General features: G+C 34.4%; 1 protein-coding gene across 3 annotated transcripts in view; it reads left to right on the forward strand.

The window, feature by feature from the left end:
- The window catches only part of VWA8 (von Willebrand factor A domain containing 8), a 459,390-nt gene that overhangs the window by 235,353 nt on the left and 210,964 nt on the right, over nucleotides 1-13,073 (forward strand). For all 3 annotated transcript variants that reach the window (XM_053665428.1, XM_053665429.1, XM_053665427.1), the window contains 2 exons: nucleotides 10,178-10,253; nucleotides 12,355-12,490. In XM_053665428.1, the coding sequence (XP_053521403.1) occupies nucleotides 10,178-10,253; nucleotides 12,355-12,490 (212 nt within the window). The remainder of the gene's footprint in view (nucleotides 1-10,177; nucleotides 10,254-12,354; nucleotides 12,491-13,073) is intronic.

Genomic DNA, 13,073 nt, shown 5'->3' on the forward strand with positions numbered 1-13,073 from the left:
TCCTACTGAGCAGTCCTAGCACTGTCTGGGCCTTGAGAAAAACAATGATGAACAAGAGAGGGTCATTGTAATTGGGAGCTTTCTTTCTAATAGTAATGAGGAAGTATGCAATAAACAAATAATTCACTAAACAGAAAAATATCAATGCTATAATGGAAATGATGTGATATAAAAAATTTTAAAGGTTAATGTGACAGGAAGTAAAGGGGAGACCAGTTGGGAAACAGAACTCAGAAACATTATGTTTGGCAGCTATGATTATCTTCATAATTGTCATGTAATTTGCAGCAAGGTTTTATGGCCTTTTATGGCCTTTTAACAGCCACAAGTTTTATGGCCTTTTAACAGCTTTGTGCATTCTGTAGACCTAGTGCATGAACTGACCCAGTGTGGGGTGGGTCCATAAATGATTACAGACTGCAGTGACTAGAGGGAGAACTTGAACTAGTGGTAGTTTTGAATAGGACTCTAACCACCACAGAAGGTACCAGGCCTACCTAGTGTCTCACCCAGAAAGAATAGTGTTACCAGGGTTACTGTGTGATAATCAGGAAGTGAAGGGAGAAGAGGTAGAAATATATGGAGCTATATTTGTCATAAATCCCCAAGTAGGAGCTTTATTACCTCTTTGAGCTCGACCAAAGTCAGCTGTGTCAGTCCCTGATTAGAAGAAGAAACCAGGAACTGAGCAGAGCTGAACCTGCAGCTAGGTGAAACTGAATAAGCAGGGGTCAGCAGGGAGGGGCGGAGCACAACAGGCTTTCCAATCTGTAATAGCAAAGGTGTCTTACATTATACACATGTGCACACAGATGCACATTCTGAATGTGACTTTTTTTACCAACACTCAGTGGAAGTTGTATATAATTATCATTTTCACCAATAAAAATTCTGCTGCTGTATTTTTTAATGCTGTTACTAATACTTAAGGATTCAAAACAAAGCATTGCCATGAAGAAGTAGAAAGTAGTCTTGAACAAAGTGCTACAGGTTGTCTCCAGTTTGATATAGCATATAAACAAGACACTTAAAGTAAAGCCAGAATTATTGCAATATTTTATAGTAAGATAGGAACTGACCATAAACTCTTATAACTAGTCTCAATTAGAGTCCTATTGTATTTAAAAGATCTGTCAAACCTACACATTTGTCTTTTACAAAGTTAAGAGTTTACAATTTGTTGATTCCTCTCTGTGTTGAATGGCTACCAGAGAGATGCCATATAACAGATATTTTAAAAATTAAAAACAAATTTTTAATTTAATCCTTCAAGGTAAAGGCTATGCTTTAGCCATAAGGGAGAAAATAATTCCTTTAAAAAAATCTCTGGAGAGAACATTTTTAAATCAAATGTTTATAACTATTTTAACTGTTAAAATATTGTGGCTGAAAATAATGTGTGTTACTTTGTGCTATTACAGTATAATAAAAATATATATTTGGACCTGGCTGGTGTGGCTCAATGGATTGAGTGTGGGCCTGTGAACTGAGGGATTGTAGTTTGATTCCCAGTTGGGGCACATGCCTGGGTTGTGAGCCAGTTCCCAGCAGGGGACACATGGGAGGCAACCGTACATTGATGTTTCTCTCCCTTTCTTCTTTCCTTACCCTCTAAAGATAAATTAAAAAAAACTTAAAATACACACACACACACACACATACACACATATATATATATATATATATTTGGCCTTTGTCTTTATTCCTGACACAAGAGCTTCTAAAACCCTTGCCATTTCCTGAGTTTTTTGATATAACATTTTGCAAAAATTTTTTCGATTGTATTGTGACAGCTGTCATATCAGGGTGCATTAAAAAAGCTTATCAAAATCAGTAAATTTTTGTGTAGCCATTTTAATGTTGAAGATGGAAGAAAAAATGCAACATTTTTGGCATATTATGCTTTATTATTTCAAGAAAGGTAAAATACTACTGAAATGCAAAAAAAGATTTGTGCAGTATATGGAGAAGGTGTTGAGACTGATTGAATGTGTCAGAAGTGGTTTACAAAGTGGAGATCTTTTACTGGACAATGCTCCATGGGGTAGACCAGTTGAAATTCATAGTGATCAAATTGAGACATTAATTGAGAACAAGCAATGTTGAACCAACACAATGTGAGTGCCAACACACTCAAAATATCTAAATTAATGAAGTTATTGGTGAAAATTAAAAATGTGGTTTTTTATTTTACAGAATAAAAACTATACGAACTTTTTGGCCAACCCAATATTATATGGTGGTCACTTTTATAAGATTACATCAGGAACATAAGAGCTAAAGCCCCCAGCCTTCATGTTTATATTCTATATTCTAGATAAAAGTCAGAGACAGAGCGGTAGAATATGTAGTATGTCAGTTAATGTCAAATGCCATGGAAAAAAATAAAGCAGGAAAGGGAGCAGGCATAGGGTTTAAGATTTTTAATAGGTTGGCCAGGATGGCTTCTCTGTAAGGTTGACATTTGAGTAGCACTGACAGACAGTAGCCTATTTTCTTTCATTTGCTTCTATAATCATGCCTTTTGTTTAAGCTTCATCTGTGTATTAAGTAATTTTTTCTTTTTGTTGTAGTTTTGGAGATTTTCTGAATAACCTTAAATAAATAGCAATAGTGCCTAAACTCAAATGACACAATAGAAAGAGTAGAAGCAATTGCCCAAGAGATTAGAGAACTTTTCAGTTCCAAGATGACGTAGCTATTTTCCATCTTTAACAGATGCAGTTGTTGGAGCACCCACCAACATGGAGCTGAACATGCTGTACTTCGAGCCTTTCAGCATCATTCTGGTGGCTCTCCACAGTGATTCTCCTGACATAGTTCAGAAAGCAGGGAAAAGAACAATTGCCAAACCACTCATTTATTTAATTTTGGGTTCAAGAAATGTGATAGATACCAGAGGAGAAAGGCCACCAGATGCTGAACTTGCCATGCAGTGTGCTGTCTTCAGCTCAGTCCAGTTTCTAGAAGTGTTAGGTCAGGACAACAGGTCCTTGTTGCTGTTTCCTAGCTGTGACTTAAACATTTTTGTATGGAAACAGCTGGGTTTCCATGTTATGGAATAATGTTCAATATTTCCACCAAATTTTAAGATAAAACAAAGATGACAGAGAAATGTACTTAGAAGGCTGCTTCAGTCCCTGTTCCTCTACTTCCTCCATGGTATTTATTTGTTCTTTCTCCTCTGCCATTAAAATTACACTGGAAAATAGGCTGGTGTTGAAAGGTGCTCTTCCATTTCTGCTGCTAAAGGTAATATATATTATTTTTCTTATGATGCAGTAGTGTTTTCCTTTAAGAAAATCTACAAAAATGTAAAGTAGGTAAATTACAGAAACCTTAAACATAGATTTTCTCTAAGTTAGAAATTCTCCAAATATAATGCTTATTTATGTACCATTATTGTCTGTTTGGCTCAAGTGGTTAAGGTGTGATAAATTTAAAACTAGAGCATTGGGGTTTTTTCCCCAGTTGATTAATAACCAAAAATAAAAATAAAATAATTCGTGGATTATCAAATACCAAATATTATTATAAGATAGACAACATGCAAATTGCATAGTAATTTTTAAGCAGTAAGTACTACATGGAAAACATTAAAAAGGCATGCCTAACCAGCTCCATGCAGATGCCTCTTCTTGTGGACTTAAGTAGCAGCAGACCTGTTCATCATTAGTGTTGGCGATCAAAAACACTTATATTAACTTTATTTCCTTGGTAAGAAATACCAAAATATCTTTACCAATATCTTTATTGATAAAGATAGCCTGTGGTAAAATATCTTTATATTTAATCATAGGCAAGATCTAATTAATCCTGTACCAAAGGTGACACATTATTATTAGTATGGTACAATTTGTAAGACCTCTTGAATATAACATGAGTCTAAGCCAGAGATTTTCAACCTTTTTCATTTCATGGCACACATAAACTAATTATTCTGCACACACCAAAAATTTTATTTTTGCCAATCTGAAAAAAAAGGTCTAATTTTGATTCATTCATACCAAATGGCCATCATTGCATTGCCTGTTGTCATTTTTTAATAAATAATCAAGAATTGCATGTTTTAAAGATTCTTGCGGCGCACCAGGGCACTTCTTGAACCACACTGGTTGAAAGTTGCTGTTCTAAGCTCACAAAGGAGGAAATTTTTACCTGTTTTGTTCACAGATACTTAAACATCTAAAAAGTGCCCATTAGTAGGTGTTCAATAAATATTTGTTGAACGAATGATTCTGGAATGTCCTGATATTATAAAAGTGGGCACTTATTAAGTTTTGACTCTGTAGCATTTTTATGTTATTAACTAACTGGTGAGTTGTGTGTACACACACATACCCACACACATATGATACTATATTTTCTGATGGAGATTTATCTAGTGGGCACATTACTCACCAGTCTCACATTCTGATTTCCTCTGTGTGTGCATCTTTGCACACTCAATCATTTTTTTATTTCAATCTGCATTTCATTCTTTATTTCTTTTTAAAAGACTGAATAGAAAAAATATTTTTTTATTGGTGTGGAAAAAGGAAACCAAAGAATCTGTACACTGTTTTTCTTTTTTGTCTGGAAAAGGATAAATGAAATTTCTACCAAAACTTAAGTAATTTTTGAATTCCTAAAACTTACCAGGCTATAAATGTAAAGATAATAGATCCAATTTTTAATATACCATTTGTTTTCTTTTTAAATACTAGACTGCTTACAAAACTTTCAAAGTTTGTCAAAAGACTTGACTATCACATGGTTTTGAACACTGGAGGATTTTTTAAAATAGCGTCAGTATAGTGCCAGGAGATGTGGTAGAAGGGAAAGCAGATTTTGAAAATTAAGCAATTGTTCTGCTGTGGCTATTTTTTACCTGCGCTTCCCAGCAAGGACCTACTTCTGAAGAGCAGAGTGTTGCATCACAGTAGACTTCCTTTCACAAATATTATCCCCCTAATGTCTTCCTTCCTTTTGTGGTTTGTTAGGATTTTTTGTATCTTGACATAGGAGTGATGAGTGATTGACTACTATATAAGCTATTTGTCCTCCAAAACAACTGTTTTAAGAGGTGGAGTCCTTTTAGTCAGTTGGAAAAGATTATATTTTACATTTCTTATTAAAAGGACTTTTTCCTCAAAGCATTCAAAGCACATATTATAATACTATTTCTCTTTCTACTTTTATCTTCCTTACCTTTTACTCTATTATATTCCCTCACGTGTTCTATTTTAATTCCCTATGTAGCAATGAGTAATCTCGGGCTTCAAGAGGTTAAGTGATTGACCAACCTAGAAGGATTCAGAATCAGGCCACTGCTGCTTTTTAATGATCACTGCAGTAATTATAGCTTATTTTGTCTTTCTTTCTTTTTTTGTATTGGATTGTAACACTGCTTACAATAACGACTGTTTCTACTTGAGGGCCTCGGAAAGTTTCTTTCCCAACATGGTGAAATCAAATTGCCTTTTACAGGCAAGGGTAGGAAGGTGGTGTGCTGCTGTCAGTAGAAAGCCCACAGTGTTTATAAACATCAGTTAATTCTTAAATTTGTAAAGTACTTCCTATAAGCCATATCGTATCTTTCTCATGTTTGGCTTATATTAATGAGCGGACTCTGGGTATAGCCGTATTTATTTTTAATAAACTGTGAAGTTAGAGAAGATTCTTGTCAGCTCTTTGAAACTCTGTGTATTTCTTCCTTCACTCTATGTTTAACATTGTTTTTCTAAAATAAAGCTAACCATAAACCAATTAAATACAGCTAAAATATTGTCCTCAAAATAAACACTACTATTCTGAGATCTTTTGCTCCTCAATATATTAGAGGATATTAGCTTAATGTACCTTTACAAACAACATGCCAGGACAGATTGTGCTTGTTCTCTAGAAGCCAATTTTCTTTCTTTATTTCCACCAAAAAATCCAACCAACCAAACAGAAACCATGAGTCCTTATGTCATCTTATTTATTGCTTCTGGAAACATTTTAAATTACAATTGAAACATTAATTACTCCAATTAAAAAAACTGTAAAATCACAGATTTAAAGATTACAGTTTAGCACCATATTCCTTAATTTCTTAAAGAGTAGCCTCTTTATTAACACAGGTCTTAGTTGATAGCTGTAGTTTGTAAGACAGTGAGAAGTTCTAACATAAATGTCAGCAATTAGGAGAATATTCTAATTACTTCATCAAGCATTCTGGAACTGTTATGTACTAGGAAACCATCTCTTCATTAAACCTTAGACTGAAGATATGTGACTAGATGTGTTTTAACTTTTCCTAGTAGTGTTGAAATTGTTGACTCTATTTGAACTTTTGTAAGTTTATATTTCAAAGCTGTTCTTGAGAGGAACAAATTATAGTGGAATTGAAATTGTAACAAATAAAATAGTCTCCTAGGGTTATTGCTTATTTTTGTAGAGAATTAATTTCTTTTGATCCACAATGTTTATAAAATACAGAGAAATATTTTAATCAAATGCTGTGAAAAAGAATTGGTCTTAAAGACACAATCAGTTCACGTGCTGCCTGGGACAGCAGTGGTCACCTTGTCTCTTACTAAGGTAGAATCTATAATGTTATAGGGTTTCAGGAAACAATTTCCCTTCTGTATTAGGTACTATGCATAAGACATTATATTGTTTTTATATTCTTATGTAATCATGGAAACTTACTGAAATATAAGCCAACCTACTTCTTAAAATTAATTTTTATGTATTATACTAGCCTTTGCTTCTCGTTTCATGTACAAAGCAAAAGGATCAATCACAAGAACACAACAAAAAATCACTTTTATCTTATAAATTCTCATTTGTATTTATCCTCTGATTTGTGCGGGTTCACACAAACATATGGTTTTAATTTCTGGCATAGAAGTCTTTTCAGAAATCTAATTTGACAAGTTTTATGCTATCAGGATTCAAGTGTTATAGAGCACTTTTCTTTGCTTTTTTAAAGTTGGAATTCAGCTTGAATTTCCTATTCTTAATCTGCTACGAAACACTATAATTATTAAAATACCTTAATTTCCTTTCTTCCAACAGCGATACAAGAGTTACTTTTTCTGTTTTGGTGCTGGAAAGTGTCATACTGTTGCCCATTAAATATGTGACAGCAGAAGTGAGAAATTCACTGTGTTGCTATAAAAATCTGTGTGAACACATAATTTTTTCTTCTTCAACTACCCTCCTCTGTATTGCCAGAATATTAACAACGAATTTAAGTACAACAGTATGGGAACTGACTGTGGGATTGGGGGGGTGGGGGGACGGTGATGGGCAAAGGAGGGTAGGGAGGAAAAATCAGGACAACTGTAATAGAATAACAATAAAAATTACTTTAAAAAAATAAGATTAATTAAATCCTGTTCTAGATATTTTAAAACTCTAAAAATTAATTTTTAGCAAAAGATAGCATAAAGTATTTTCTAAGGTACACAGAAAATGAATATATGACTATATATTATTGTGTTGCATGTGAAACATTTTATTCATTCTAAAAAGTTGATAAGCTCCAATAAATTGTCACAATATATTTTCACTTCCCTTTAATCCTCTAAGGCTTTATTTTAGATACATTTTATTTGAATTTTAATGGAGATTAAAGAATAATTCTAGTTTCCTTGTAAAGTGTAGTGCTGGGCCATAGGAAGCAGTTGATCTTGGGAATAGCACCAAGTCCAGAAGAGCCTGGATCATGGGATTGGGACAGAGGTCAGTGATGGCAGTATGCTGGACTGCCAGGGAGTTCACTAAAGAAATCAATTACTACTTGGTCAAGTTAGAAGGAGAAGCCTTTCAAGGTACATGCAAGTAGGGCAGATATTCTAGAAATTTTAAATGTCAGTAGTTGTATTGTTAGCATACTGGACCACGCAATGGTAAGTGAGGACTCTGATGTGGAAATTACCTGCTACAATAAGTGAAACCCACCTCAGCCTGAGACCATGATGGACATAAAAATTCTTCCCCTCAGTCCCTTGACTAGTGAACCCTAAATGTGCTTCTCAACACATGACCGTACTCTCTAATATATAGTTATAAATGAGTAAGAAAGATTTCTTACCTTCAAGAAAATCAGCCTCAATCAAACTCAACACTTAAAAAAGTGGGTTCTGTAGTTCCAGATTCTCTATTTAAAAAAAGAGTTCATGATCCAGTGAATTTGGAAGTTCATATACTGTATGTTGCATGATAAGCTATGATTGATTTTTCAACTTTTAGCATTTTTGTTCATTGCATTTATCATTTATTTAATAAATATTTACTGACTTTATCCTGTGAGGCACATATCCATTAGGAAAGGGTGAAGGGACAAGGTAGAACAAGGCATGTATGGTTTACACTCTTAAATCTTACAGTCTCTATAGAAAGGTAGATATTAAAATAAGCAACTACAGCCTGGCCAATGTGACTTAGTTGGTTGGGCATCATCCTGCAAACAAAAGGTTCCCTGTCAGGGCACATGCCTGGGTTGCCGGTTCAGTTCCTGGACAGGGTGTGTACAAGAGGCAACTGATTGATATTTCTCTCCCTCATTAATGTTTCTTTTGCTTTCTTTCTCATTCCCTTCCCCTCTCTCTAAAAATATATAAATCTTTTAAAAAACAGCAATTGTAGCATAGTCTGTTAAGGGCCAAAATAGGGGGAGGTCCAGGGTTCAGGGGCAACAGACAGCAGTGCCACCTTACCTGACTTAAAAAGGGTCAAGGAGAGGAGTTCCTGTAAATACTGTCTGTGCTGAAAACTTGAAAATAAAGTAAAAGTTCGATAGGCAAGTAACTTTCAGTCATAAGAGCAGCAGTAACAATAACAAGAAGTAGTTAAAGCCTACATATAAGTACACCCTCTATCTGCCATATACTGTGCTAGATACTCTCCAAGTATTCTGTCAGTGAGCCTCCTGGGTAAGTTTTATTACTTACCCAAGATCAAGTGGCTAATAATTGGCAAGGACTAGAATTTAAATCCTGATTGGTCTGACTCCAAAGTCCTCTTTCCCCCACTGCACTGTTGCCTCTCAAAGCAATGTACTGATTTTGATTAAAAAAAGATTTGACTTATATCTGAAGTTTGCTTTGTTTGTGATTTTCATGTAGCATTTTTTCTAATACATACATGTTTTATAATTTTAATAAATTATAGTTGAATTTGGACTTTGGGTAGAAGTTTCAGAAGTATATTATAGTGCTAAAGTCTGAAGTTCCTATTCCAAACAGTGTCTTACACATTGTAGGTACTCAAAACAACAGTCATAATTTTATATTTTACTTGGAATAAGTGGTAGGGTAGTTTAAAAAAAAACAATTTGAACTCTTATAAAGAAAGGAGCTACTGAAATTTAAAAGCAACTTAATTCTTTGTATGATATGATTAAGATGGCCATAAGGTTTTTTTTAAGATAGAGCATATGTAAAAGCTGAAGATATAAAATTGATTCTCTTAAAAATGGCTGGACCTACCGATCACTTACAGTGCATGAACAGACATTGCTAACAGGAATATTCATGGGTGGAATGAACATATTTCATCATGTGAGGAGCACATAGCATCCAGAAAACTTACTATTAATACTTTTGAATATCATACTCTCAAAGAGGGGTGGGGTCAGATAAATAATAGCAGGTAGATTTAAGCAAAGAAAATGGAATCCATGGTGCTTAGAATCAGGTAAAATAATCTGGCTTTCACCTAGTGAAATGCTGTCTACCTGGGAGTGCACCTGAGGGGGCAGATTGGGCCAGGGCCAGAATGTGCAGTTCATAGACTTGCTTTAATTAGCATGCAACATGACAGTCATCACCAAACATGCCATCAAAATTACTTCAAAATACTATAATGTATATATCACATATATACTTTAAATTTTCCTCTTCACCCTCAGAAGGTGATTTTGAGGAATTAAATGATCACAAGGGAAAGAAGTGATCCTGTCTTCTTATGTGGAAGAAAAGGAAGAAGAACTTGGATAATCTGTAAATCCGGATTAATTCCCAAGTCCTTGTAATTTATATTTACATCTACAAAATACTGTTGCTGAATGGAATTTTATTGCTTTTTAAAATTCATCTTGGGAGAAACAGAATGATGATGAAAAAGAAGTGCTGTTGTATTTTTATTCATGATCAATGTCACTTTGTTTCCTGATTGACTATAAAATATGTTGGTTTAACTTTAGGGACACCACGGTACAAACCCTCACTCTTCAGCCTTCTGTTAAAGATGGACTTATTGTGTATGAAGACTCACCTTTGGTTAGTAATCCAATTTTATGAATGTTCTCAACTGTTTTTTTTTTAATGATAATTGTAGTTCAGTCTTTGTGGGTGAAAAGTGTGTAATCTACTATAGATTCCAATATATTTCAGTCTTAACTGGAAAGCATTCATTTGTATGTTATTTGGGGACTGGATATTTAATTGCAAATTATTTGGGGAAAATAACTTTGTTTCTTACTCTGTTCTCTCTCCAGAGTGAGAGATTTAGGGAATGATTGAAATCCTCTAATGGTTTCTTTTCCATTCTAGAATTTAAAACAGATATAGAAGGGTTTTCTTTTTCTTTTTCAAATGTACAGAGTTTGAAGTTAGATAATGCTTCTGAGGTGTTTTTAAAAATGATTTTAATAAGTAAAATATTAACCCAATGTTTGGAGCAACTGAGAAGATCAGCTCCCCAGCTTCTCACATAAAGCTCAAGAGAAATCTTGGCCCACCTGGCCTAGCCTTCTGTGCAGATAACTCCTCGGTAGCACTGGTGTGAATACGCCATCCCGAGAACCCCTGTGGCAGACCCTCATGATTGGAGTCTTTAGGAATTCCTTCCTGACTTCTCCCAGGTTGGGCCTGACTTTCCCTGAGCAGAGAAATGAAGGTAGACGTTGGGGGTAAAGTTTCATGGGTTCGTTACTTTTTAAATTCAGTTTATTTTACCCTAAAATTAAAGGGAAAGTCTTTATTAGTTTTTTAAAGAATATGCAATAATAGCCCTGACTGGCATGGCTCAGTTGGTTGGGCATTGTCCCAAAAAAACAAAAGGTCACCAAGTTCAATACCCAGTCAGGGCACATGCCTAGGCTGTGGGTTTGTCCCCTCAGGTGGGGCTCATATGAGAGGCAATCAATTGATGTTTCTCCCACATCAATGATGTTTCTCTTCCTCTCCTCACTCCCTTCTCTTCTTTCTAAAAATAAATTTTTTAAAAAATGGAATAAAATGTGTGTGGTAGAGAGAATCACTTATTTCTCCATCTGTATTTCCTTACAATTATTTGCCAAACTATGTAACCAGAAAGGTTTATAATTTGGTCCATCTTATGTCATGGGATATTTCTTACTATTTAAAAATATAATACTTGGGTTTACATTTAAATTCATTGAGTATGTCTTCCAGTCCATTCTCTAAAAATGTTTTAGAGTTTTCCTAGTTTTTACCTTTCTTTTCATAATGTTGCCATTCACTCTGTCACCTAAGACCTAGGACTTTTTCTTATTTTTTCTTTCTCCTCTTCCCCTCTTATCAGGTGCCAAGACTGTAGATTATACTGCTGAGAAACTCTTCAGATCAATCTAATGCTTTTTTTATTTCCGTTTTTACTCTGCTTTGTCCCCTAAAATCAGGTCCCCAGACCATTTTTTTAACAAAATTGTTATGGTAATCGCCCTTTAGTTGATTCTACATGTTGCTGCCAGGTTAAATGTCCTAAAGTATAGCTCCAAACTCCATCTTATCATGTCTGAACTCATATGTCTGTAGCCCTATTCCATTATTTAATGAGGAAAGTACTTATTTTTTAGTAGTAGAGACCTGATCTGCTATTTCAGACCCTCCTCTCTTTTCTTACATTTTACCTCTAGAAGGAGACTATTCATATTCACTCTCCTTTGAAATGCTTCAGGGTTTCTTGAGTTTGACCATTGATACCCTTTGTTTGAATACCCCTCTCTTCACAATTCGTTCTGATTTGTAAAAAAATGTACACTCTTAGAACTATAACAAAAGCAATGTTCTGAAATCCACTAGTTATTGTAATGTCTCACTTAACCCCCATGGCACTGTAATTTCTCTGTTTGTTATGTGTATTTTAAATCTCCCTACTCTGGTATGTAATATGTTGTAGACTTCACCAACATAGGAGTAATTATACCGCTAAAGGGAAACAAAGTAATTACTGCAGAGTTAGCACTTTAGTAACTGTGAGAGGTTCGCTTTTTGTGGAGAGCTCTGCTACAGGCTTTCTTCATGATAGTGTATGTATAACTTAAATATAATTAGCTATTGTAAATCCAAAGCCCCGAATGATGAAATTTAAAATGTTTGCTTTTATTTTTGTTTGGTTAATATTCTGTCTTCAAAGGTTAAAGCGGTAAAGTTGGGTCATGTTCTGGTAGTAGATGAGGCAGACAAGGCCCCAACAAATGTCACCTGTATTTTAAAAACTCTAGTAGAAAATGGAGAAATGATTCTAGCCGATGGAAGACGCATTGTTGCAAGTGAGTACATGAAAAAGCAACTCTTCTTTTAATATATGCAATTTTCACATCCTTGGTATCCAATTACACCCTTAGCTGGCTACTGATCTCCAAGAAAGTGTTAAGTTCAAGTTGTCCTTACTGACAGTCATTTACAAAACTTAGTATGTCTGAACCTAACTTTCTTGGTTTCATTTTTTGTAGTCACATAGTATCTTTGAAAATTTCAATAGTATTTTTAGGACAGATCAGCTTCAAATTTTCCTACTCTTAGAATACCAACATATAATTTTTAATATACTCATCTCTCAATTATTGTGCAATATATTTTCTTTATTGTCTTCTGAAATTTTTTTAAAGCTCAAGCAAGTTTCTATTACAATACTAATATTGTTATCTCAGTATAAGTACAAAAATTGAGCATTTTATTTTATATATATTTATCACATATGTGTGTGAATACAGATATATTACACACACATACACACAGCCTCCTCAGGAAGAAGTTATCCTCTGTTTTGTATTATCTTCTTCCTTTTATTTATGTATTTTTTCTTGCTGGTGTTAGAGAAAATGTAGGTAGATGAATCTAATAAGTCTGTTT

The sequence above is a fragment of the Artibeus jamaicensis genome, unplaced genomic scaffold, assembly GCF_021234435.1.
Source record: "Artibeus jamaicensis isolate MK-2021 breed Jamaican fruit bat unplaced genomic scaffold, CSHL_Jam_final contig_414, whole genome shotgun sequence".
NCBI lineage: Eukaryota > Metazoa > Chordata > Mammalia > Chiroptera > Phyllostomidae > Artibeus > Artibeus jamaicensis.